At 40.6% G+C, this 27,949-nt stretch overlaps 1 protein-coding gene across 2 annotated transcripts; it reads left to right on the forward strand.

Moving 5' to 3' along the window:
- Positions 1 to 3,321: 3,321 nt before the first annotated feature.
- LOC106926011 (NACHT, LRR and PYD domains-containing protein 3-like) lies at positions 3,322 to 27,602 on the forward strand. 2 transcript variants are annotated; one of them, XM_088014144.1, is made up of 18 exons: positions 3,322 to 3,391; positions 4,404 to 4,503; positions 4,645 to 4,749; positions 7,486 to 7,551; positions 15,137 to 15,241; positions 15,626 to 15,730; positions 16,089 to 16,193; positions 16,576 to 16,680; positions 16,840 to 16,894; positions 17,827 to 18,058; positions 18,783 to 18,873; positions 19,689 to 19,749; positions 20,669 to 20,888; positions 21,600 to 23,388; positions 23,473 to 23,646; positions 24,564 to 24,737; positions 24,942 to 24,988; positions 26,223 to 27,602. In XM_088014144.1, exons 1-18 carry the CDS (start codon positions 3,364 to 3,366, stop codon positions 26,726 to 26,728), a joined length of 4,068 nt encoding a protein of 1,355 aa, XP_087870270.1. In that variant the 5' UTR covers positions 3,322 to 3,363; the 3' UTR covers positions 26,729 to 27,602. The 2 variants fall into 2 exon arrangements, with proteins under 2 accessions (XP_087870270.1, XP_087870271.1); XM_088014145.1 differs by lacking the exon at positions 15,626 to 15,730.
- The last annotated feature ends 347 nt before the right edge of the window (positions 27,603 to 27,949 follow it).

Consider the following 27,949-nt stretch of genomic DNA (forward strand, 5'->3'; position numbering starts at 1 on the left):
GTTGTAAAGCTTATTTTAAAGGTGCTCCAGTTTGTAGATGTCAAACTATTTCACTTGAATCTAAACCATTTGGTAGAGAATAATCATTTTCAAAATGACCTCCCCTTTATTATAAATATAATTACTAATAGAAATAATTATACACTGGGTTATGGTATAAATGAATGGATTATGTCTACTTAAGAGTTATCCTAATTTTCTTTTTTGTAATGAAGAGTCAGTCATAAGTGCTTTCAGTAATATTAGTGTCTGGAGAGCTGAGATATGAAGTTGTTTTATGAATGAAGATGTTGGTATGAATATTAGGAAGAAATGGACATCAGATTACACAAAGCAACAGACATGCACCGACTGGCTTCTGTATTATAAACGCCTGAAAATACTTAACTCAAACAGCAAGTCAACCAAACATAGCAACAGCTTAATAATTCAATAATGCAGGTGTAGTGCTGGCCTTGACCACAATTCAAGAACACTCTCAATTTGGTTAACTTGGGTGATTGACGCAGATGAAAATGTCAGAGTGCAACTTTAACTTTTAACTTTTTTTTAAAGATCATGCAGAGAAATTAAAAGTGGATATTGCTTTCAGAAATGTTTTGCTGAAATCAATGTTTTCAGCAAAACATTGCTTTTGCTGAAAAAAAGCAATGTTTTTTTGCTTTTAATCTCATTGTAGTCACTGAAACAGCTTTGGGCACGACAATTTATTTAAGTTGGCTAAATGAATCTTGTGTGAGCAATATTCTGTTTTGTTTCTGAAATGCATACTAAAATAAATGAGCATTTGAAAATTGTTTAAAATGTGAATAAATTCACTTTATTTGCTTAACATATAAGTGCAAAGCAGCAGGGCCGTATTCATGTTTTGGCTGTAGAGTGATTTAAGGATCCCTTTTCTTACAGACTACTTTGCTTGTTTCATTAGAAAATTGTGTTTCTTTGTTGAGAAGATTAAAATAAAACTTGAATACTTGAAGAAGTTTGTACAACAGCTGTTACTTTCCAAATTACCTACATGCTGATATGAAATATGGCTGTCTCCATTTATTGCAATAGAGCGCCCCCCTAAGGCGTGTTCTGGAATTGTTTTCTTATTTTACTGCTGATGCAATTTGCCATACATATTTCAAACATGTTTGAAATCATGTTTCAAACATGATTGTTTAGGAGATTGTTTCAGTTAAATTTAAATAGCTGCACTACTTAAATTATTGTCTAGTTTTTTTTTTATTTTCTTTTTAAAATGTAGCAAATTTCTCAGGTGCCCTATTTGGCAGCATCTCACAGACTGCATTATCATTAACTGCTACAAAAGACTGAGTCTTAACAAAATATCACAAAACAGTAAGACTAAAAAGACTGGTTGATGACAGTGTATGGGCTGTAACTTGATACAGTAACTCTACTTCGCGGATTTCGCTTATCGCAGTTATTGTTGGAACGCAACTCCCGCGAAAAACGAGGGATCACTGATAAGGAACAAGTTTTTTTTTTCTTGCATTGTTTTCTCTTTCCAGTAGAGGGCAGGATGTGCCTCAATAAGGAATATTTTTCTCAGTGGGACTGTTAAGTCACAATGGCTCATAGATTCAAACTGAATCTGCTGTATAGACCCTTTTCACATGACGTCACACAACTTCCGTTATGGCTCGAAACGGTGTATCTTCAGTTCCGGTGTGTGTAGTTAAAGCTGTTTCTGGACTCTAAAGCAGCTGCCACAAATACGATTTAAAGATATATCACTATTTGCAAACAATTTTTCTTTATCAACATAATCTAAACTGGACAAAGTCCTCGCTGATTGATACCAGTTTCACTACGAAGGTACGTGTTATGTTTTTTTCTAGCCGTTAGTTGATGTGCTAGGATAGCAATAGTAATTTGTTAGCTGGCTAACATTACGTAGCCTTTCTGTTTTGGAAATAGAACGTATTTAGGCTCTAATCTTAATCAGATTTTTATAGTATAGACTGGGGTTGCCACCCATCATGTAAAATGCGTGATCGTATTAAACCCTCCTCATATACGCTAGTTTCACCACCGCTAAGTAGCGACATTACCTGTAGCCACAAGTCCAAAACTTAACAGTTATGCCAAACACCCGCTGCTCCATTACGTCCTGAGAAGTCGAGCTCTTGCTACGATCAAGACATGAGGAGGAAGATGCTGTTTTAGATAGATAGATAGATATTAACGTTTCATTGGAGACGTGCGATGAGCTATCTATCTATATTAGCTCATTAACTTCACATTTCTCCAATGAATATTTATCAAAGGTTATGATTAGAAGGACACATTTCTTTTACTTTGTTTTCCTGCAGACTTGGCAGTAGAAAATTGATAGCATAGGAATAACTTCATATGCCTTTTAACAGGTTACACTTGATTCTGCTGTGGTGCCTGTGGAAACAAAGTGGATGAAGTTTGTGCTCAGGTGGGAAAACCCTGTGGATCACATGGTGGGACTTCTGCTTCAAACTGCTCACTACAGTTTACCACTGCCTCTGTCATCCACCAGTTCACTGCAGACTGGCACCCACCAAGGACCCTACATGGATGTCTTCTTAAGTTGTAAACCCTGAGTACATACTGTTGAAATAAAATTATGTCTTTTGTAAATACATTTTCTCTGTCAATTAAAAACTTGATACATGTGAAGTAATGCAATTTATGTAAAATACATTAAAATGAATTAAATGAATGAATTATTTTATTTTTTTTACATTCTTTTCATTTCTGATGGTGTTGACAAAAACTAGGGACAGATTTCAATGGAGTTGGAAAATATTTAAAAAATATTTTTAATTCAATTTATTGATACTTGTATAATTACTTATATGACTACTTATACTTAATTGTCATAATGTATAATTTTTGTATTTCTTTAATTGTTTTAAACTATTATTGAGTTCTGCTCCTGGACAAGGGATTTTACAGGCATCATCCACCGACTACAATGTTTAAAATAAAAAAATATTCAGCAAACACCAGGAAAATATACATTGTTGTGGTCCATAACCTAGGTTAGTTTAGTCAGATATTTGAAAAAAAATTTGTTTATTCAAATTTTGTGTTTTATCCATAGGACCTGTTTTGTCCCCATTCTCAAGAATCACTGATATTTGATAAATCCTTATTAATTTATAATTATTGTAAATTTTAGTTTTAGGCTTCTAACAATCTTTTATTTGAGTTTTTCTATTCTCTGCTGTTTCCCACTTCTGTTCATTGCAGGAGAGACTGAAATCTCAGGTAACCCTCACACATCAGATTGAAGTCCAACCTGAAGAACCTGTTTGCTGACTTGTACAGGGAAGAGAACAAGGAAGCAAAGTATTTTTCATTTAGATCTCAGTGTGGATGCAGGTCTCTCATGGACACATATACGGTAAAGTAACATTGGGTTTATTCAGTTTTTATAATTTATATATCTGTCTCATTACATAAATGACAACTAATTATTCATTTTCAGAAAATAGCTCTTATATGGAAACATTGTCAGTTTAACAGAAACCAGTAAAAATACAGTCAGATATATTTAAATGCGTTATTTGTCTTTAATTTTCTATCCTATGTGGTCAAACAGAAAATGTATTGAGTTATAACTGTTTGAGAACTTTTTTTGTTCTGTCATGAGGTAGAAATATAAGAAATGAAGACCTGTTTGATGTGTTGAGGAAGCTCACATGCAATTTTCATCTGAAATAATAAATGCAAAGAGAAAGAGAAAATAAATAACCTGACATGAGAAGCACACTTTTTCTAAGTGATTTGTATCTGGCCCAGGGTTTATTTAATTAATGTCAGTGTCACATTTTTGTTGATAATGAAACCCAAGTGCAAAACTTGTTTTTTCATGTGGAATATCAAGGGCAACACACAGGGGGAAATGCATGAAATCAGGTCCAGACAAAATGACAGGATAACAGAAGAATCCAGGAACAAATGTCAAAAATTTAGGAGCTCAGATACTGGGGAGTGTGATTACTGACCAGACTGGGGAACCAAAAGGAAAAAGCCCAACAAGTAATAAAAAGAAACAGAACAGTAGAATAAATCAGGAAACTCAACAGAAAGTTATAAACATATGTCACAGCACCTTATGAGCTAATGTGGTAAGACCTGTTATACAAATGACAAAACAAAACCCAAATACCCAAGGTGACAATCAGTGCATATAAAAATAAATTTAAAAGGTGGCTGGGGGATAAAATACCAAGACAGAAGGATGAGGAGCCTTATTGGTTTAATGTATTTAGCAGAATTATCCAATTTTCTCCAGATTTATATTAATTCACCTTCTGAGTTGTAAACCTCAGACATAGTTGCGTTAGGCCGAGGTCTGTGAGACGTTGATATAACATTAAGGAAGAACTAATACAGTGTTTTGTCATCTAAAGGAAACTTTATAATGATCCAGTCTGAGGAAACCAAAGAGGCGTCTGTGCCCATAAATGATGGTCTGTCCTATGAAAACGGCACAGAGGTCGGACCTCAGAGGTAAGAGGATTTAAGACTCTAATGTGCTAAACATTATGTGAAACAATGTTTGAATATAGTCAGCCTGCTAATTTGCAACAAATTTCATTGGACTTAATCTTGTCTTCAACTTGAAATCTGAAAATGCTTGATTTGTTTCAGGAACGAGGAGAAAAACTCCACATCTGATTCACAGAGTCTTTCCCTGAAAAATAAGAAATCCGTGGATAATCCTCTGACTTTCCAAAAGGAAGATGGAGCTTCAATGTAAATTAATCATTATTTTTAATTTGTTATATAGCCTTTCCATTTTTATAAACACAATTTTACATTTTCCTTGTTTCACTAAACTTTAAATATCTTGTCCCACTTTTCACATTTTGTGAAAGTTTTGTTTGTATTTTTGGGTTTATCTTGGCTTTATGGCTCTTTGGTCTTTTTTGTGTTTGCTTCTTAATTTGTTAGGTTCCGTGTTTCTGTGTGTTTATTTTTGAGTTTTTCTGTGTTCAGCCCTGTTTCCTGTGAGTCTCTGTCCTGTCCTCCCCGTTGATTGCTCCCCAGGTGTGTCTCATTCCCTTAATTACCCCGTGTGTATTTAAACCCACCTGTTGTCTGTGTTCTTCGTCGGGTCCTTGTCGTTTGTTCTCACGTCTAGTGTTCTCGCCAGTAGAACTGTTAAGTCCTGGTTTGTGTATGCTTCCGTCTCACTCGCCAGTAGAACTGTAAAGTCCTGGTTTGTGTTTGTTTCGTCTAGTCTGTTTTTGACAGTTGCTACCGGTATCTAGCTGCGTGCTTGTTCCTGCCGTGCTGCCTGCCTCGGACTGTTTGTGTGCTTTATCATCATTAAACCATCATCATCACCATAACCTGGGTCTCAGCGTCTCTCCTCACCACCGACACCCCCACCTCACGACAGAAGGACCCGACCAAGACCGGTGAGGAACGCCAACATGGACCCAGCAACCACCGCCACAGCTCCACCCGTTTACCCCTTCCTTAAATCAAAGGACATCTATAACATCCAGTTCGAGGAGGACTTCAGTTACCTGTCTAGCATGTTTCACGCTGATCCGTTCATGCTGGATTTAATTCAAGAAATGCATGAAGAATTCCTCATCAAGAAAATATTCACCTCACCTGTCAGAGCTCCGCCACCTCAACCAGTTCCTGCCTCCTCTCCAGCCGCCGCCATCAGCCCGTCTCCTGTCGCCACAGTTCCCCTGGCAGTGGGGTTCCAAGCAGCCAGGCTGGCGCCCGGGCGGCAGGCGGCACGATTAGTGGCGTGGGCCGCTCCAAAGTCTCCCGAGTCTGCTGCCGGAGCGCAGCCGCCCGAGCTCCCCGAGTCTGCTGCCGGAGCGCAGCCGCCCGAGCTCCCCGAGTCTGCTGCCGGAGCGCAGCCGCCCGAGCTCCCCGAGTCTGCTGCCGGAGCGCAGCCGCCCGAGCTCCCCGAGTCTGCTGCCGGAGCGCAGCCGCCCGAGCTCCCCGAGTCTGCTGCCGGAGCGCAGCCGCCCGAGCTCCCCGAGTTTCCAGAGCCTGCTCCGCCCGAGTTTCCAGAGCCTGCTCCGCCCGAGTTTCCAGAGCCTGCTCCGCCCGAGTTTCCAGAGCCTGCTCCGCCCGAGTTTCCAGAGCCTGCTCCGCCCGAGTTTCCAGAGCCTGCTCCGCCCGAGTTTCTTGAGCCTGCATGTGCGCAGCCCGCTGCCGGTGCGCAGCACCTCGAGCTTCCCGAGCTCCTCGAGCCAGCTCCGTCCGAGCCTCCTGCCGGCTGGCCCCTCTGCCGGCCTTCTAGGGCCTCCAGCCGGCCCCACGGGCCCGAGGGCCTCCTGCTGCGGTGGCGGGAACGACCGCCGGACCCGGCTCCACGTCTCTGGTTCCTGCGCCGGCGGAAGAGACCACCGGACCCGGCTCCACGTCTCTGGTTCCTGCGCCGGCGACGCCCGCCGGACCCGCCTCCGGGACTCCGCCTTCTGCGCCGGCGACGCCCGCCGGACCCGCCTCAGGGACTCCGCTTCCTGCGCCGGCGACGCCCGCCGGACCCGCCTCCGGGACTCCGCCTTCTGCGCCGGCGACGCCCGCCGGACCCGCCTCAGGGACTCCGCTTCCTGCGCCGGCGACGCCCGCCTCCGGGACTCCGCTTCCTGCGCCGGCGACGCCCGCCGGATCCGCCCCTCCGCCCACCTGTTGGGTTGTTTTTCTTGTTTTCTGGACACTTGCCCTCCGGCCATCGCCCCTCCGCCCACCCAGTTGGGTTGTTTTTTGTTGAACTGTTTTTGTGGGCGTCTGGTATCCGCCCTTGAGGGGGGGGTACTGTTAGGTTCCGTGTTTCTGTGTGTTTATTTTTGAGTTTTTCTGTGTTCAGCCCTGTTTCCTGTGAGTCTCTGTCCTGTCCTCCCCGTTGATTGCTCCCCAGGTGTGTCTCATTCCCTTAATTACCCCGTGTGTATTTAAACCCACCTGTTGTCTGTGTTCTTCGTCGGGTCCTTGTCGTTTGTTCTCACGTCTAGTGTTCTCGCCAGTAGAACTGTTAAGTCCTGGTTTGTGTATGCTTCCGTCTCACTCGCCAGTAGAACTGTAAAGTCCTGGTTTGTGTTTGTTTCGTCTAGTCTGTTTTTGACAGTTGCTACCGGTATCTAGCTGCGTGCTTGTTCCTGCCGTGCTGCCTGCCTCGGACTGTTTGTGTGCTTTATCATCATTAAATCATCATCATCACCATAACCTGGGTCTCAGCGTCTCTCCTCACCACCGACACCCCCACCTCACGACATAATTAGTATTACAATCAACATTATTGCCATGATGAGCAAGCAATAAAAAGGACTTCTAGTTATCCCATTTATCATAGTTTATTACCAACCTCAGAATTCATTATTCTGAGTGATCTTTTATATCCTTATTTCTTTTTCTGCTTTCTGATTTACTTAACCCTCAGATTTCATAATAGGTCTTTTTATGATTTCATAATATCTTTTTTACTCATTGCTTGAATTTCATCTTGAATTATTTTAGGGCAGAGCAGATGAAGCCCCCCATGAAACAGAACAAATCCTTGGATTATCCAATTGGTTTCAAACGGTAAGAAATCTATAAATACTGTAGCTGAGGATCTACTCTGGAGTTGAAGCTGGTGGGATATATACACTCGCCACTGTGTGTCGGATCAGAACAAACTGGAGATGGGCTTTGTTTGAATCTCTCTTTATTGCGTCGTTACAGCAGATGTGCAGCAGAAGGTGGCTTGGAGTTGGAGATGTGGTCTAGATTAACAGAAACGAGCCCACATTAATACACCTTACACATGTATCCAATACAAGTAGCAGCAGTGACACCTGCTGGCCACAAACTGACCACATGTTCATAAAATGCTACAACTGACGGCTAAAGAGATTTACACACGTGAAATAACTTAAAAGTCACAATAAACAGGCACATCAACATGTACGGATACTAACCAGAACACATGAAACAGTAATAAGCCTAAATACTTGAAATACTATGCAATATATACTCGCAGGTGAGAAGCTAACCCTGTGTAGCATGCTAACAACGGCCCGACGAACAACGTCATCCTACAGAACAGGCAGAACTACTAAATAAACTACCCTAACATATTTAATAACAAAAAAAAACACTTACAACAAGTCAGGAACGCACATCTACTCCAACCGAAACTGTCGGCACCAACTGCACGCCTCCACTCTCAGAGACACGGTTTTTGTACAGCTGCTGAAGGTGCTATAGAGAACTCACCACTGGGTGGCGCACCTTCCCCACCCAGGCCGAACCAGCCAACACCTGGCCCAATCTGGTCACAAACAATTTTCACCGAGCCTTTGTAACAGCCGCCCCCAAATGTATAAAATACATTTGTTTCTAAACAAAGGCTACAATTTAAGTCTCTGATGATGAACCGTGGTTGTTGGAATCCTCAGGAACTGCAGGAAGAACAATCATCCTCGCCACTGGTCGGGTGTAGATTCGGTCCTTCACTCGAACATCTGCAGACCTGATGCGGCCGTCAGCACTTGGATGCAACTTGGTCACTCGTCCGACTGGCCAGAGTGCTCTGGGAAGTTGAGGATCCATGAGCATGACCACCGTATCCTGAACTAGGTCAGCTTGAGAAGTCTGCCATTTCTGCCTGACTTGTAGATTGGGAAGGTATTCCCTAATAAATCTGGACCAAAAATGGTCTGCCAAAGCTTGTGAATGCCGCCAGCGGCGTTTGCTGGGAAGTTCAGTTGCAGGGTACGCAACCTGGGGCAGCGACCCATCCGGCCGCCCCATCAACAGATGATTTGGTGTTACAGGGTCAGGGTCTGCAACACTGGAGGATACATAACCTAAGGGTTTTGAGTTCAAGATTCCCTCCACTTCAACAAGGACTGTCCTAAGCACCTCTTCTGGCAATGGTTGGGCCCCGACGGTGGCATACAAAGCAGTTTTAACAGAACGTATTTCTCTTTCCCACACTCCACCAAAATGAGGGGCACCAGGAGGGTTGAACTTGAAAACAATCCTTTGTTTGGCAAGGGACTGCTGCAGGTCCGGAGACATCTTTGCTATGGCCTGTTGTAGCTCTCGTTCCGCCCCACGGAAATTGGTCCCCTGATCTGAGAGAATTTCCGAAGGTGTACCCCGACGGGCTATGAATCTCCGTAAGGCCATGAGGAAGGAGTCAACATCAAGATGGGTGAGGATGTCAAGGTGGACAGCCCTGGTTGTTAAACACTTAAATATGATGCCCCATCTTTTCTCGTTACGCCGTCCGATTTTGACATGGAATGGTCCGAAACAGTCTGTCCCTGTAGAGTAGAAAACAGGTTTATAGAGGCGGAGACGAGCAGCTGGTAAGTCAGCCATTTGAGGGATAGTAGGCTTGGACTTCCAACGTCTGCAATTTGGGCACTTGGACTGATGACGTCGAACTGCTTCTCTGCCTCGCAGTATCCAAAAGTTTCGACGAATGTCAGCAAACAGTCGCTCAGGACCAGGATGGCACAGACGTCGATCGTAGTCCTGTATCAGAAGTCTGGTGAATGGATGGTTTGGATCTAGAACTATGGGATGTACTGCTCCTAATTCAAGATCCTTCGCCTGTCTCAGTCGACCACCCACCCTGATTTCTCCTGCTTCATCCAACTGGGGTGCTAAGGCACGTAACCTACTGTTGGTGGCAACCGGCTTCCCCAGTTTAAGAAGTCTGATCTCATCAGGAAAGCTATCATGTTGTATCTTAGCCATAATGTGCCTCTCTGCTTTGCGATAGTCTTCAGCACTCAAACTCACATCCTTCCCGACTGCAGCTTGTAGGTTCTGTGCAGTGGATTCAAGCAGTTCCTGCCAGTCTTTGTAGGTCTCAGATTCTGGGCTTGAGAATGTGGTGGTCGAAGTTACACCACAAAATACGGATTTCCGTAGTTCTGAGGATTCCTCTTCGAGTGGGATTGCTGGATTAGTAGGCCAGTAGTCTGAGGCCTGAAGTAGGAAAGATGGTCCTTGGTTCCATCTGGTCAGCTCAGACAACTCCTGTAAGGTCTTACCCCGGGTGATGTCGTCAGCTGGATTGCTGGCTGAATCCACATAACGCCAAGACTGTAAATCTGTTAGGTCTTGAATCTCAGCCACGCGGGTGCCCACAAATACTTTGTAGCGACATGAGTCCGATAGTATCCATCTTAACACAGTGGTGGAATCTGTCCACAAGGTGGTAGTGTCGAGCCTCAGGGTGAGCTCTGCACTTAACAGCTTAGCTAGCTGAGCTCCTGTTAAGGCTGCAGAAAGCTCCAACCGAGGTATAGACAGTTGTCGCCTGGGGGCTACTCGTGAGCGGGCTAGGAGGAAGGATAGGTGGATTTGACCCTGGCTATCCTCAGTCCTGAGGTATGCAACTGACCCATAAACTTGCTCCAACGGATCACAGAAGATGTGTATTTGCCTGTTAGTGACTGAAGCATCGTCGACTGCAGGAGTATAGTGTCTGGGTAAGGTGACTTGTGGCAGTAGCTTGAGTTCATCTTCCCATTGCTCCCACAGTTGCTGTAGATCTAAGGGAAGCAGTGGGTCATCCCAGTCCCGATGCTTCTCCCATAGTTGACGAACCAGCACCTTGGCACGGGTCGTGTAGGGCAGGATGTAACCCAGGGGATCATACTGGGAAGCAAGAACTTTGTAGATGTTCCTCATGGTCAAAGGTCCATAGTTGAGGGGTCTGTGTTTGTAGCCTATGACATCTTTGTGAATGTTCCAACTGAGTCCAAGTGTGTTTTCAAAGGGATCGGACTTGTCCTGTGTCAGCCAGAGCTCTGTAGTGGGGGAACGGGCTTCACTCGGTAGGTGACTGATCACCTCCGTCGCATTACTTGCCCATTGACGAAGGTCGAACCCTGCTGAAAGGAGCAATGCTCTTAATTTATCCACTAAGGCTCTTGCTTCCTCTGCAGATGGCAAACTTTGCAACCAGTTGTCGACGTAAAAACACCGCTCCACAGAAAACCGCACATCCTCTCCATCTTTACTGTGGTCGGTGATGTGACGCTGGAGGGCATATGTAGCACAGCAGGGGCTACAAGTGGTGCCAAAGGGAAGCACCTGCCATTCGTAGATGTCTGGTGGTCGGTCTTTGACCTGGTCCCGCCACAAGAACCTCAGGAGGGGTCTATCTTCTGATAGGAGGCGAACTTGGTGAAACATCCCCTTTATGTCACTGCTTATGGCGATGGCATGTTCCCGGAACCGTAGCAGCACTCCTAAAAGTGATGCCCCGAGGGTAGGTCCAGGTAGTAGGAAGTCATTGAGGTTGAGACCTTGGTACTGGTGGGAACAGTTGAACACAAGCCGGTTCTTGTTATTATGGCTCACCATATGATGAGGGATGAACCATGACTCTCCATCAGCTGTGGTTTCTTGGGGATCAAGTTTTGCCACAGTACCGGCCTGGACCAGTTTCTGAATCTCCTCCTGATATATATTAGCCATTGTTGGGTTCTTACTTAATCTCCTCTCATTGTTCCGCAGGTTTGACATCACCGAATCAGGAGAGGCCTTGAGGGCAGGCATGGTTTTCTTTCGTAGCAGTGGTGTAGCGTAACGGAGAACCCCATCCACACACACGCGCTCCGTCTTCTTCTCCAACAGGTCCACAGCCTCCTGGTCCAGTTTGGAACGAGTTACTGTCTTCTCGCTCCGGTAGGGAAGAACATCAGACTGCCAGAGTTTCTCCACATTCCTCAGCAGCTCCGTGTTAGAGTGAGAAACTGATGTGAACAAGCACTGTGGGTGTTGGAGACCACTGTTTGCTATTCTCATGGGTCCTTGAAGAGCCCATCCGAGTCTGGTTCTGACCGCAGCAGGTGCACCCGGTGGACCCAACCGGACTGGTTCGATGGGGGTGATGAGGTGAGGGTTGTCCGTACCGATGAGGATCAGAGGCTGTGCATTCTTAAAGGAATGCAGAGGCAGATCAGACAGGTGCTTGAACTGCTTCCGGAGTCTGTCAATTGGGTAGGACTGTTCTGCTAGGACCAGACGATCAGCAGTAAAGGCTCCATTCACAGCGAAACGGCTGCGACTGCTGAAGGAAGGGGATATATGGAAGGAAACTGACGCACCTCTCAATGTCTGGATATCCTGCCTTATAGTTCTCAGATTCAAAGTCTCTGGATTGCCCTGGAGGCCAAGCTTGTGGGCAGCAGAGGGCAGGAGCATTGTGCGTTCAGAACCATCATCGAGCAGAGCATAGGTCTTGAGGCTGTGGTTCTTGTGATGCAAAGTGACTTGGACTACTTTTAGCAAGACTCTGCTGACCTCCAGTGGCCTGTCAAGGTAAAGCATGTCAGTGGTGGTACTGATGAGACAACTTTCCTCCTTAGTTGTTTCTTTGTTGGCTCTAGTGTTTACATCATGGAGCACCTGAAGATGTTTCCCTTGACATAGATTACAAGGCTTCCGGAGATCGCACTGAGCTGCATGATGAGATCTTGCACAACGCCAACATCTGTCGTGGTCCTTTATCCACTGGGACAGTTGGTCCCTTGACAACTTCTGAACGTCAGAACACTGGCTGAGATAATGGTGCATACTTCCACAGTAGGGGCAATAACGTTCTGCTTTGGTGCCCTTCTTCCCTGCATAATTGGGAACTGAACCGTCCTTGGATCCGTGCAGTATAGTGGTGACCCTCTTCTTCTGATGAATTGCTTTGTCTTTAGTTCCTGATCCAGAATCATGACTATCAGAATTATGACACCACGTTTCGTACTGGAGCCATTCAGCAAAATCTACCAAAGTGTAGACGGTGTTGGGATGGCGGAACATAGCTCGTCGGAAGTCTGCACGCTGATCTGCAGGCAATTTACTCAGCAGGCGGGCTACATGTGATCCACATTTTAGCTCAGCATCACCATCTGGGCCCAACGTTCTGAGCAACCCGACCAGGGACTGGACTTGGAGAGCAAACTTCTCAAATGCTGTAGAGTCACCTCGGCGGACATCTGGAGCATCCATTACACTGGCAATCCTATTCAATGCCATCTGATGTGGCTGGCCAAACTTCTCATTCAGAGCCTCCATAGTGTCCGAGTATGGTGTGGCGGAGTTCAAATAAGAATCTGCAATGAGCTTGGCTTCCTCAAGTTTAAGGTGATCCACCAGGATTTGGTACTTGAACAGCTCTGTCCCATCAGGAGGTAACAAATTAGTTAAGGCAATCCTTAGCCGAGCAAAGTCGCTGGGGTCTCGTCTGGCAAAGTAGGGAATGCTTGGCCTAGGACCTCGATAGGTTTGTTCAGTTAGAACTGGTAAGGTCGACGAAGGATGCAAACCCATTGATTCCAAGCATTCTGCCCTTGGTGACCCATGAACATCTGTCAGCATCTCCTCTTGTGTAGTGGTGGATCCACGGAACTGTGGTCTTCCTACTCCTCCGACATGAGAAGAGTGAGATGGCGGTTGATATCTGGTATCGCTGTGCCTCATCTTCTCTTGTTGCACCTCCACCTTACTGTTACTAACATACGCTGTATGATGTGATGCAAAGGGAGGTTTACTTTGATACATCATACTCTGACTCTGATTCTTTATGAGCTGTAAATCACTCATCAGCTTCTCCAACATAGTCAAAACTGGCTGGGATGGTGGAGAAGGCTCAGCTTCTTCTCTTGTTTCAGGCCATGGTGGAGGATCAGGCCAGTCCTCCTCCTCCTCATCGTTCACCAGCTGTGTTGGAGGTGGTGGTGCTGCATATGCTGGTGGTGGGACTCCAAACCTCTGCTGGACAGTGGCTGTGCTCTGCTTGGGAGGTCCCATCCTTCTCTTCATTTCTTCCTTTAATTCTCGGAGTTCAGCCATCTCAGCACGCATCGCTTCTTTAGACTGCTCCAATTCAGCTCTCTGTCTTCTTAGCAGCTCCAGCTCTGAGCGGTAGAGTGAGGAGGTCTGCATTAACTGTCTGGGGTGTGAAGACACAGAGTAATCTCTGAAGTCCTCTTCTGATAAGCTCTTCCACCGCTGTGGTTCAGTAACTCTCTGTTCTGGGGAACCAACCCACTCATCTACCGTGATTTCCCATTGACTATTGGGCCATCGTGGTGTATCAGATGGGGGAGTGAGGGGTGTCATCTTGGCAGCTCCCTCTTCTGGTGAATACGAGCTATCATAGCATCCAGTATCAGCTTGTACACCTCCATAATCAAATGAAGGCTGAAGATGTCGCCCCATATAACTGGTTTCATAATCTTGTAAATATGAAGGTGGGCGGGTTTGCCGCTTCGGTCTAACTGTTGCTTCTTGGCTGGACCGCATGCTGAAACAGTGGTAAGTGTCCTGATCCGGCTCGAAGGACCAAAAATTGTAGCTGAGGATCTACTCTGGAGTTGAAGCTGGTGGGATATATACACTCGCCACTGTGTGTCGGATCAGAACAAACTGGAGATGGGCTTTGTTTGAATCTCTCTTTATTGCGTCGTTACAGCAGATGTGCAGCAGAAGGTGGCTTGGAGTTGGAGATGTGGTCTAGATTAACAGAAACGAGCCCACATTAATACACCTTACACATGTATCCAATACAAGTAGCAGCAGTGACACCTGCTGGCCACAAACTGACCACATGTTCATAAAATGCTACAACTGACGGCTAAAGAGATTTACACACGTGAAATAACTTAAAAGTCACAATAAACAGGCACATCAACATGTACGGATACTAACCAGAACACATGAAACAGTAATAAGCCTAAATACTTGAAATACTATGCAATATATACTCGCAGGTGAGAAGCTAACCCTGTGTAGCATGCTAACAACGGCCCGACGAACAACGTCATCCTACAGAACAGGCAGAACTACTAAATAAACTACCCTAACATATTTAATAACAAAAAAAAACACTTACAACAAGTCAGGAACGCACATCTACTCCAACCGAAACTGTCGGCACCAACTGCACGCCTCCACTCTCAGAGACACGGTTTTTGTACAGCTGCTGAAGGTGCTATAGAGAACTCACCACTGGGTGGCGCACCTTCCCCACCCAGGCCGAACCAGCCAACACCTGGCCCAATCTGGTCACAAACAATTTTCACCGAGCCTTTGTAACAAATACAGTTGATTTTATTCTCTTTTAAGAAAATATCTTTAATTGAAGTCCTTTATTTTACCACAGTTTGATGCAGAGAACTGGAAGCTCTCCTACACCAAGTGTTGTATCTCTGAAGAGTAATGGTTCAATGAATTACCCTGTTAATTTTAAACGTTCTTCATTTTCAGGGTGAGTGAAATCTGCTTTTAATCTTTGAATTTTATCAGATATATCAAATGGACTAAGGTCATTGCAGAAACACACTAGAGCATATTTAGTTGTGTTTTTCTTCATCACAATTCTTAGACGATCCTTTGTATTCGTGTTTCTTTTCATGTTTCTGTTTTTTTTACATTTTTGTTGTAGTGATTTTAGATTATTTTGGAACCAACCAAAGGAAATTGAACAAGTCTTCTGAAATCTGATTTGCTATGAATAATCAATTCTTGGATTATCAGCTTGGTTCCAAACACTAAATTTCTGCTAATTCAGTTTGTTTTATAAATTTTGTAATCAAACATCTTTGTCCTAGTCATTCATTTTGCCAATAGGCTACTGCATTTTTTTTAACAGTTTCGGACATAAAACAGGAAACTCTGCTACACCGAGCGTTGTGTCCCTAAAGAGTGAGAACTCAATGAATTACCCTACTAACTTTAAAAGTTCTTCAATTTCAGGGTGAGTGAAATTTGCTTTTAATCTTTTAATTTTATTAGATATATCAAATGGTCTAAGGTCATTGCAGAAACACACTAGAGCATATTTAGTTGTGTTTTTCTTCATCAAAACTCTGAGTGATCCTTTGTATGTTTCTGTTTTTCTTTACATTCCTGTTGTAGTGATTTTAGATTATTTTGGAACCAACCAAAGGAAATTGAACAAGTCTTCTAAAATCTGATTTGCTATGAATAATCAATTCTTGGATTATCAGCTTGGTTCCAAACACTAAATTTCTGCTAATTCAGTTTGTTTTATAAATCTAATCAAACAACCTTGTCCTAGTCATTTATTTTGCCAATACTGCTTTTTTTAACAGTTTCGGACATAAAACAGGAAACTCTTCCACACCGAGCGTTGTGTCTCTAAAGAGTGAGAACTCAATGAATTACCCTACTAACTTTAAAAGTTCTTCAATTTCAGGGTGAGTGAAATTTGCTTTGAATTTTATCAGATAAATCAAATGGCTTAAGGTCATTGCAGAAACACACTATAGCATATTTAGCTGTGTTTTTCTTCATTGTGATTCTGAGTGATCCTTAATATTCTTGTTTCTTTTTATGTTTCTGTTTTTCTTTATATTTTTATTGCTTGACTTTTAGTGATTTTGAATTTTTTTGGAACCAACCAAAGGAAATTGAACAAGTCCTCTGAAATCTGATTTGCAATGGATAATAATCAATTCTTGGATTATCAACTTGGTTCCAAACACTACATTTCTGCTAATTCAGTTTGTTTTACAAATTTTGTAATCAAACATCTTTGTCCTAGTCATTCATTTTGCCAGTGTTGCATTTTTTTAACAGTTTCGGAAATAAAACAGGAAACTCTTCTACACCAAGCGTTGTGTCCCTAAGGAGCGAGAACTCAATGAATTACCCTACTAACTTTAAAAGTTCTTCATTTTCAGGGTGAGTAAACTCTGCATTATGTTCTAGCAATTTTTTGGCCATTTCAGGTGCTTTGGCATGATATTTTATAAATGTAGACATACATACAATATATTTATTTACATATTTTTGTTTCATGTTAAAGCAAATTACACACTTATGAATAATGACTCTTCACAGATCTGATGTTAAAATACTAGAGGAGACCAGCAGTTTTCATGGAGACCTCTTTGAGGTAACGGTTTCAAAATTAAACGGCCTGTGAAGCATAAACTATGTCTATTTGGTTTGTAATAGTTATTTGTGTCCTAATCTTTTTATCATTATATGTACACTAAAAATTATGTAACACTTGAACATAAACATTTATTTATTGGTTAAATTCTGTGAATGAGCCTCAATGACAGTTTGTGTGGATTTTTTTATGGGTTTTTTTTCACAATAAAGAGGACAGAATGCTGCTGAGACAGGAGACCAGACAGGCATGCTGAGGGAGAGAGAGTAAATGCTGTCATGCTGAAGGAGAAAAGCACAAGAAAATCAATAACTGGGGAGCTGGCAAAACATAAATCTACAGAAATAAAAAAAAATATTGAACACAGAGAATGAAGTTACATTGTTAACTCTATACATACATAAATAAACCACTATGTAAACACTGAGCAAAACCAAAAACAAATAACTAATAAGAATGAACAAAAATAACAAGTGATCAAAATGTAAACTCAGGAGAAAACTAAAACAACCCAGGATCCAGAGAAAATCATCCTACCTGGAGCAAAAATACTCTTTCATATGTGTGCTTTGGCATAGTTTTATATGAAAACAAAGCTAGAAACTTTATTTTATGTATTTTACTGTGTAACACACAGTAAGGCATTAACCCCAGAATCAAGAGATTAGTCAAAAACAGTTTGCCATAAATTAACAGAGAAAAGCTCTCTGTGAAGACACAATATGAAAACTACCATAATTTTACATGTAAAAAATTAGTTGTTGATTCAACAGTTTGTATCAACTAACTGGTGTTGATACATGGACTGTGTTATACGTTGTGTGTTGATCAAGTTTTATTCCAAACCTTGCATCATAAATAAATAATAAAGTAGTACCTAAACATATTGTATAAGTGATTCAAAAATCTAAAAATAACATGTTTGCTTACAGAAACTTGAGAGGGAAACTGTCACTCTTGTAAGGATCGAGCTGAAGAAGCTGCATCAGATGTTAACTCCCAATTACCCAAGACCCCTTTGGACACATGATGTGATCGGAGACGTGTTTCATTGTGAGGAAAGAGAAAAGATCCTTACTGGAGAAGAAGAGGAGGTCATGAACTTCCTGAGGAAATTTCTGAGGATGATGAAGCTTGGAGACTTTGCTGATGCTCTATCGTCCAGTAGGAGAAAACTTTTCCTTTGTTTGTACAATGTTTTTTTCCACACACACATCAATAGGACATTGGTGTGTGTGTCAGTGTCACATCAGTGTGACATTGAGACACACATCAATTTTAATTACTTTGTCCAGTTTATTGAATTAAACCCAAATTAGAATCACCACAAATTTGGCAATACTTTGGGTTTTACATGTAGCTTATAGCTGATGTTTTCCATCACAGGTGCAAAAATTTAGCTTGTTGTGGGAGTTCATGCATATATAATTATTTACCACTGGATGCTGTTATTATTTTGCACTTTTGAAAAGCAGGAGGCAAACTGATACATAAAATATTTGTGGTCATTGTGGTGAACAGGAAGCGTAGATATACTGAGAGAAGACGTTGCTTGCCAAATATTTGCAACTTCTGAAAAAAATATAAATTTAAAATAATGAAAAATAGATAAGTAATGTCCTCCAACAATGAGAATTTTGAGCTGCAGGATTAACTAATAATTACAGTTAATCATCATTTTATAGCAGCTGCTCTGCAGGAACAAGTTTTAATTTTGCCAAGAAAAGGTGGTAAAATACTCAAAGATATGTGCAGACATTTTGAGTAGTTTAAAATCTTCTTTTTCAATGAAAAGATATACAAAACATATAACATCAAGATTATGCAGACTTTTCTGACATTATTGCAGTCCTGGTTTAATCCTACATATTTTGTTTCTTTTGTAAAGATCACTCGACCATGAATCCATCTAAGGATAAAAATAAGTCACAAGTGTTCAAACTCCCTGAAGATGATGACCAACAGTTCAAAGATGAAAGGTAAAACTGCTGAGTTACAATATGTGGTACCACACATTAACCTCAAATGCTTTCAAAAATAATCTGTTTATCACAATAATTTAATTTTAGATACTACATAAGATTTAACATATGTTTGAACTTTTACCATAACTGTCATTATTTCTTAAATTGTTCAGGTGTAAAACTAAAAACATTCATCTGCATCTTTTGTTTTCAGACAATAAAATTCATTTCTAATAGTGTAACAATTTTCCTCTACCACAACCAATTAATGTTGGTTGTGGCACAACCAACTATGTATATGTATATTCCCACAAACTGTAATACTTTGTTTTCTTGTTTTCTAATTTTTTGCTTTTTTAGAGAACATGGTGTCTAAATGCTCTATATCTTTTTTTAGAAAAGGTTTGAAAAAAGACTTGCTTGCAGAAGTATTTTTACATTTTTACATTGCTATGATAAGCATCTCAAAAGCTCCAATGACACCTAAACTACAAACACAAATCCAAGAGGAGTTTAGGCTTGAAAAGTGCAGCAGAGAGCTAAGATACTTGGATGACATGAGTTACATGTCATATTTCAGTTTAAATGGATGGGTGTGCATTGCTATGTCTTAATAGGTGTGTCTAATATACCCACCAACAAATCTCTGTGAGATGTTTGAAGCATGTTTCCAGCTTCACTTTTGAATGTTTTTGACTATAGAAAGTTAATTGAATCCTAAATAATTCAATGACCAAAATCTGCTTTATTTGTGTTTTGATGTGTGATTTTAATTAGACAAATTGATGCTTATCTGGAAATGACTATGGTTTGTTTTAATCTCTTTTTAGAAATAGATTAAAACCTCTTCACAGAACGTCCCAGAAGGCAAACATGGAAGCAACATTTAAGGTCAGTAATGTTATAAGAGAAAAAGTAACAGATGAGGTTGTAAGTTAAAAGAAATTAGGTGATTATTAAGAATACCTCCTTTCAGTTTCCTTTATCTATCACAGTAAAATATCTCAAATCATTTAGCAATTTTTACATGGAACAAAGATAACCTGAGTAAATGTGAACAGCAAATAGAAATTATAATTTTATTTGGTAACAGGCAACTGCTGATAAGTGTTTTTGTTACTGTCACTTTATGTCACTTTAGAGGATAAGGTTTTTTTTATTTTAACCAAACTGGAAAGTTTTCAAGCATGAAGAGTCTGTGTGTTGAACTACCAGGTCCTCTCAGTCAGATTTATGTCCAGACTTTGACTAGACCATTCCAAACCTTCATTTTTTTGTGCTTGAGTTGTTGAGTGCTGAATAAACTGCTGTGATTTTTATCATTGTGCTGCTGTACAGTGAACCACTGGGCTAAAGACTTTAACCAGTCATAAGCAACTGAAATTTTTAGACTCCATGAAATCTACGAATACTGTATTTAAACATGCTTACAACTGTCTATTTTAATCATTTAAACATCAAATATGTATTAATATGCATTAACAAATGCAGGCAGATCCTCAGACAGGTCCTGTTTCAGTGATTTCTTGATTCTCATGGTCTGTGGCTAATCTGACATTTTGCTTTTGCTCAGGTCTTAAAATGTGTTTGATGATATGAAATATTTTGAGAAGGAAAAACAGATTGTCTTTTTCTGAGTGCTTTGCACTACATATTTATTTTGTGGTTTGTGACCAGAAATTACAGTTAATGTGACAATTCAGATTGCTTTAACATGAAAAGATGTTTATTTTCATAAAATTTGTCAGAACCAAAATGTGTTTTTCCTTTTGCCCATCTAAAAATTCAAATTGCAAACTTTTTGTTACAGACTCTTGAGGGAAACATTGTTGCCTTTGTTGACAACGAGCTAAAGAGTTTTTATAAGCTCTTATACTCAGATCACCTTCATAGCCAAGATGAGGAAGAAGAAGTTGTTAACTGTGACGAGGAAGAGCAGATGAGGATTACCAAAGAAGCTTTTCTGAACATGACCTTGGAGTTTTTAAGGAGAATGAAGCAAGAAGAGTTGGCCTTTGCTCTACATAACAGTAAGAACTTAAATATAGCAAAATACTAAAGCTTACAACATAGAAGGAAATTGTTCATACCATTTTTCTCTCTGGGTGTTTAGATCAAGTTGTGTTGTCCGAAACTCAAAAAATAAGGGATTGAAATAAATTCAGAGATAGAGTTCATAGATAATATTTTCCTCCAATAATCTTTCTATATTATGTATAACATACATGGAATTAGAGAACATCTTCAAGAAACTCTTCAATTAAATCAACTGGCAGTTTGCATCATAGTTTCATTTTATATAGTAAAATGTCTTTTTACCAAAACAGTGAGTATTTAGACCAACAGATTTTTTGTTATGAGTTTGAGGTCTGCATGTGCATTAAATTAACTTCAGATTGAACTCTTTGGGATGCTTAAATTAGTGCACTATTGTCAGTGTTACTGACAGTTTTGTCAGTAACATTTTGTTCCATTAGAAAGTCTTTTAAGGCCTAAAAGGTTTTGTGAATAATGTTTATCTTATTGAAGTGAAATTCTGAGAAACTTCTTAGAATTTCAGAAATTCTGAGACATTTTCTGAAATGTCTTTACTAGCAGTTATTCTCATTAAGTCTCATTATTCTTTATGAATAAGAGCCCAGTATGAATGCCAATGGCACTTTCTCTTGCACTATAAATGAGGTAAAATGTATGTTCCCATGAACTGTAATACTTTGTTTTCTAATTTTTTGCTTTTTTAGAGAGCATGGTGTGTAAATGCCAAGGTCAACTCAAATCCAACCTGAAGATGAGGCTGGCATATGTGCTTGAAGGAATTGCCAAAGAAGGTCATCCAACCCTTCTTAATAAGATCTACACTGACCTTTACATAACTGAAGGACGTGAAGAGGCCATCAGTGATCATGAAGTGAAACAGATTGAAAAAACTCTCAGAAAAACAATGGATCCACTAACAATCAAATGTGAAGAGCTCTTCAAACCCATTACTGGAAGAGATAAACCAGTCAGAACAGTGATGACAGAGGGAGTGGCTGGCATTGGGAAAACAGTCTTGACACAGAAGTTTGCTCTGGACTGGGCTGAAGGAAAAAATAACCAGGACATCCAGTTCACATTTCCATTTTCCTTCAGAGGACTGAACTTGGTGAAGGAGAAAACGTTCAGTTTGGTTGAACTCATTCATCTCTTCTTCCCTGAAATCAAAGAAGCAGGAATCTGCCGTTTTGATCACTTCAGAGTTTTGTTCATCTTTGATGGTCTGGATGAGTGTCGATTTGCTCTGGACCTGAAAACCAAAGAGGTTCTGACTGATGTTACACAGTCTGCATCATTAGAGGTACTGCTGGCAAACCTTATCAAGGGGAGGTTACTTCCTTCAGCTCGAGTCTGGATCACAACTCGACCTGCAGCGGCCCATCTGATCCCTCCTGAGTTTGTTGGCCTGATGACTGAAGTCAGAGGATTCAATGACCCTCAGAAGGAGGAGTACTTCAGAAAGAGATTCACAGAGGAAGAGGAAAGCAAAATGGTCCTGTCTCACATCAAATCATCAAGAAGTCTCTACATTATGTGTCACATCCCTGTCTTCTGCTGGATCATTGCTACTGTTCTGGAGGATGCCATTAAAGCCAGAGAAGAAGCAGACCTACCCAACTCCCTGACAGAGATGTATATCCTCTTCCTGGTGGTTATGTCCAAGGTGAAGAATGTCAAGTATGACAAAAATGTTGAAAAAGATCCCCTCTGGACTCCAGAGACCAGGAAAATGATTAAATCCTTGGGAAAACTGGCCTTTGATCAGTTAATGAAAGGAAACCTGGTTTTCTATGAATCTGACCTGACTGAATGCGGCATTGACGTCAGAGCAGCCTCAGTGTATTCTGGGGTGTTCACAGAAATATTTCAGGAGGAGAGAGAGTTTTTCCATCAGAACATGTTCTGCTTTGTCCACTTGAGCATTCAGGAGTTTTTGGCTGCTCTTCATGTCCATCTGACATTCATCAACACTGGTGTCAATCTGCTGGCAGAAGAGGAATCAGTCTCACCTGGGTCAAAGATAACTGATGAACAATTTGAGCACTTCTACAAGGAAGCTGTAGAGAAAGCTATATATGCTACAGGTGGCAAACTGGATCTGGTTCTGAGATTCCTCTTTGGTCTTTCTTTGGAAACCAACCAGAGGCTCCTCCAAGGGTTTGTGACAGAAAGAAAACCATCAAGCAGTTCTTTTAAAAACATAGTTGAGTACATCAAGAAGAAGATTGAAGAGACTCCGTGTCCCTTTGATAAATCCAATTTATTTCACTGTCTAAATGAACTGAAGGAACTTTCTTCAATGTCAGAGATTGAACAAATGTTGAAATCAGGAAAACTGGAGACAGAAAATTTCTCAGACGCTCAGTGGGCAGAACTGATCCACATTCTGCTGTCTTCAGACGATTATGAGAACAACTTTGATGTGAGAAAATATATTTCAAAGCAGGCTCAAGAGTGTATTGCACCAGTATTATTAATCTCAACTAAAGCTGTGTAAGTCAAAAAGCACACCTTGCTTGTACTGAAATAAATTAGATTAACAGTTTGTCTAATTATTAACTTCATGTTTGTATTTAGACTCAGTTCTTGTTTCCTGGATGAGGCAAGCTATCGGCTTATGGGATGTATTATCACTGTTAAAGGCTGTATATTGAAAGATTTGGACCTGAGTAACAACGACATGAAAGATTCAGGACTGAAGCTCCTGTGTGAAGGACTTTCCAACCCAGAATGTAAACTTGAAACTTTAAGGTAAGTTCTTATCTGTTAGTTAAATAAATACCTTTAAATGTTTTAACAGTGTCATTTAGGTCCCTGTCCATCTCTATCCACCTCCACAATGTTACCACATTCACTCAACAGTGCAGCTTTTCATCAGACAACTTTGGATTCAGTAGATGTTTTTCATCAAAGTTTTTTCATGCACATTTTATAGTATTGCTTTAGAAATGGTAAATGGAAATGACAACATTTGAAATAACATCCAATTTCACAACAAATGCTTTTAATAATACCTGAGATAGTTTTTGGCTTCCTAGTTAAATAGTTAATTCACTATAGAGTATGTGATTTACATTTGCTGAATAAAGTCTGACGTAACAAACTTTTCTATGGATGGAAGTGGTGGAACCAGAGTTCGTATTAACATAACATTGTCCATCTTTGATTAGTTTTTCTTAAAAGTAATCCATAATTTTGAGAGATTACTAGACATGCACCTGACAACTTGCAACAGGCGCTCAGACATTTTTAACTTTATCCACAAGATTTACAAGTTCAAACCACCAGGACAGAGGGGAGGACTCTCTCCATTTTTCTGAGATGTGCGATGCATGCTATTGCAATATGTTGTAACATATTTTTACAGCATGTTTAGCATCGACATCTGATGATGTTTGCTGTTTTTGTTTTCTTTTTTTTTTGAGACGTTTTAAAAATTTGCTCAACATTTGCACCGCTAGTGTCTTACCCAAGGGCTTTCCAACACATTGAGGAAAGGGAACCAGCAACCCTCTGAGGGTCAGACTGTACTCTACACACATTGTTTATGTAAAATATATAAATGAGGAATGGAAGAATGCATTTAGAAGACAATGATGATGGAATCACAAAGCCTCAATGTGAGACAAGAAGTAATACCGTTAATTGTATATATTTGTGTTTTATAGGTTGTCAGGTTGCTTAATCACAAAGGAAGGTTGTGCAGCTCTGGCATCAGCTCTGGCTTCTAACCCCTCTCACCTCAAAGAGTTGGACCTGAGTTACAATTACCCAGAAGAACATGGAGTGGCGCTCCTCTCTGCTGGACTGGAAAGCCCAGACTGGGCCTTAACGACTCTTAGGTACTGATAAGGATGTGCATCAGACAAAGTCTACTTGTTTTTAAGTCTATGATCTATGATCTTTTCAATCAAACTAAATATTTAAAATAGAATAAATGTCAGAATGTGAGAATAAATTCATATTTCTTATCAGTGCCATACTAAACTAACTAGTGTAATCACAACTCCTCGATCACTGCTAACTTTGCTGATATGTTGTTCCAGGGTGGAGCCGAGTGGATTACAGTTTTTAGTACCTGGTCTGAGGAAGTGTAAGTATGGTCATTTTTAAGAAATAAATGGCATAAAAAAATAATATTAATGTCAAATCTGATATTCCAGTAAAAGTCAGCTTATATGTTAGCTTATGTAGGGTCATGGAAAAAAATACTTAATTGTCTGGATGAGAAAAAGTAGCATATTTATTAAACTCTTACAACATAAGAACAAAAATACAGAGTCATATGAGTTTATCAAGTCTCCACCAGCTGAAAATAGATTCTGTCTTCTTTTTACGTTGTTCCGGTCAGTAGATCTTGTGACAGCAGGTTGTCACTGCTTGTAATTGTTTCCCAACAAATGGAGAGAGAGGTTTGATTGAACTATAGTGGGACTGAATTTGTCCCTCAGTTGGTGGGTGGCCAGTTTGATTCCCTCTGCCTCTGTCATTGCATCCTTGGGCAAGACACTTCACCCGCCTTGAATGCTTGTTGTGGTCAGCGGGCCCAGCAGCACCAGTGCATGGAAATCTCACCACTGTCAGTGTGTGCACCATGGTTACAATCCAGCAGCTTATCACCATCATTATGTTAAGTTTGGATGAATGGCTGAACGTAAACACTTTGGGATCATCTGGACTTAAAGTGCTGTACAATTACAAGCCATTTACCACAGGGGTGAAGTTTTGGATAGTTATGCATCAGGAATTTTGTTGAGCTCAGCATGAATATTTTTGCTATTTTCCTTTTTGTAAGAAACAGTGGCTGTGTTTGATGTTAAAGAGGACAGCTTTAATCCTGATACGTTCTTATTTTGAAAGTAACGCAAAGATGGGCTCCAGCATCAAGGAACAGACATATTTTTAGTTTTTATTGTATCTCATAAGATGTAGTGTAATTTTCATAAGCCACACTGAATGGCTTATGTAATCTTACTTATGAACTTGCTACACGCCCTACACTGAAGAGCGTGTCGTCAGACTGAGGGAGGTAGCTGGGAAAAGAACCAGTCCAAAGATCTTTAGTAAAGATAAATGTGTTTGAGGAAAATCTCTAATTCAGTGAGGGAGACTTCATGTGTGCTTCTCACTGGCTTTACACATAACATGTAACAATGGACATAAGGCAGTTATCCATAGAACCCATTTTTAATACATCTTAAAGAAATAAAAGAATAAAAACAACATTACCAATGTTTTGTAAAATCTGTTTTAGAACAGAAGTTAACATCAATGCACACAATCCAGATAATTGTTCACGTAATGAAATGCTGCTGTCTCTCCATCAGATACCATTGAACTCATCCTGGACTCCACTACACACAGAAACCTCACACTATCTGAGTTTAACAGAATAATGACGGTGGGACAAGGAGAGAAGCTCTCATGGTTTGATGCTGAGGAGGAGCTGCTGGGCAGACATGGTCTCACTGGTCGCTGTTACTGGGAGGCAGAGTGGAGAGGAAAAGCTGCCATTGGAGTGACGTACAAAACAACAAGAAGGAGAGGGGAAAGTAATGGCTGTGGTCTTGGAGTCAATGATCAGTCATGGGCTTTGTTGTGCTCTAAGGAAGGATTCTCTGTTCTGCACAACAAAACAACTAAAATCTATGTAGACCCTTCAAACAAAGTCGGGGTGTATGTGGACCAGCCTGGTGGCACTGTGTCTTTCTTTGGGGTTTACCCTGATGAAATGACCTTCCTTCACAGCTTCAACACCAAATTCACTGAACCTGTGTATCCTGCTTTCAGAATAGAAGCTGACCCCGTTAATTCATCTCTTACTTTGTGTTAGATTTAGTAAAGATTGTCAAGGTCAGAGTAGTCAAATTAAATCTGAATTTATTATTCCTATCAAACATTTAAAAAGGATTCTGGATCCTTATGAGTTTCTTCTGCACATAAGTCAAACTGACGCCTTTAAATGTCATTTGAAAACAAACTTCTTCTACTCCTGGCATCTTCTACTCTTTGACATTACCTTTTCTACTTAGCCTGATTTTTATCCAATATTTGTGTGATTGGGATTTAAGACTGTTTTTTATTTTTTATTGATATTTTGTTTTTTCCTTGTGCAGTACTTTGGTCAACCTAGTGTTTTTTTTTAAAGAGCTATATAAGTAAACATGGTATGGTATACAGTGTGGACGTTCTTTCAGTATTGCTACAATGTTTTTGAATCATGTATTTTATGTCTGAACATTAGAACTTTTGATCAAATGCAGAACAGTTTTACTGTCATGAGTTATATAGTCACATAAAAGTAAACACTGCGTAAAATAAATTAGAAGCTTAAACAAATCTTTATGTGGTGATAAAAATAAAATTGAATCAGATCAGAGCATTACTGTAAAATGAGTCACTTCTGTCTGAAGTAACAACATAACTGAGATAACATGATGCTAACTTTTAAGGGATGAATATAAAACCAGTGTAATTTTGTAAACAAGATATTTCTAATAATAAACAGCTTTACTTTAATTTCATCTTGAAACAAATTTTGAAAATTTCTTTAATTGCAAAATTTTTTTACTTATTGTTTTTATCAATCTATGTTTCCTCGAGTACAAGTAGGGTTTATTGTAATTGTGATATGTATTTAATGATACAAAATTTGTTAACATATGCTGTGGAACATAAATAAAGATAATTCTTCTTAAACCAGACAATTTATGACATTTTGACACAATGATTGAAATGACATGCTAGAAAACTTTTTAAAAAGCTGATAGAAATATTTAGCAAACATACAGTTACATTTCCAGATGTTATGGCTCAAAAATGCATAAGGTAATTTTGCACACTCACTTTACCTGAGGGCACTTTAGCTCCAGTCACAAACCTTAGTATACCTCAGTATGCACTGGGAGAAAATACAATGACTTCTACTTAAAGACCTTTTGTTGTTATATAATCCTTCCGGACCTCCCAGGTCTTCTGGTTCTGCTCTGCATCCCCAGAACCAGAACTGAACATGGAGAAACAGCACAGGAGTGATTAACAGCGCTAAAACCCT

Source organism: Poecilia mexicana, unplaced genomic scaffold, assembly GCF_051168715.1.
Source record: "Poecilia mexicana isolate PSO_F unplaced genomic scaffold, ASM5116871v1 scaffold_16, whole genome shotgun sequence".
Taxonomy (NCBI): domain Eukaryota; kingdom Metazoa; phylum Chordata; class Actinopteri; order Cyprinodontiformes; family Poeciliidae; genus Poecilia; species Poecilia mexicana.

Bases quoted from the DNA above. Each gene is read 5' to 3' on its own strand.
- LOC106926011 (XM_088014144.1), top strand. From the start codon at position 3,364: ATGCAGGTCTCTCATGGACACATATACG. The intron at 7,552-15,136 runs GTAAGAAATCTA...ATTTTACCACAG, and splicing joins TATCCAATTGGTTTCAAACG to TTTGATGCAGAGAACTGGAA. The intron at 23,389-23,472 runs GTAAGTCAAAAA...GTTTGTATTTAG, and splicing joins TTAATCTCAACTAAAGCTGT to ACTCAGTTCTTGTTTCCTGG.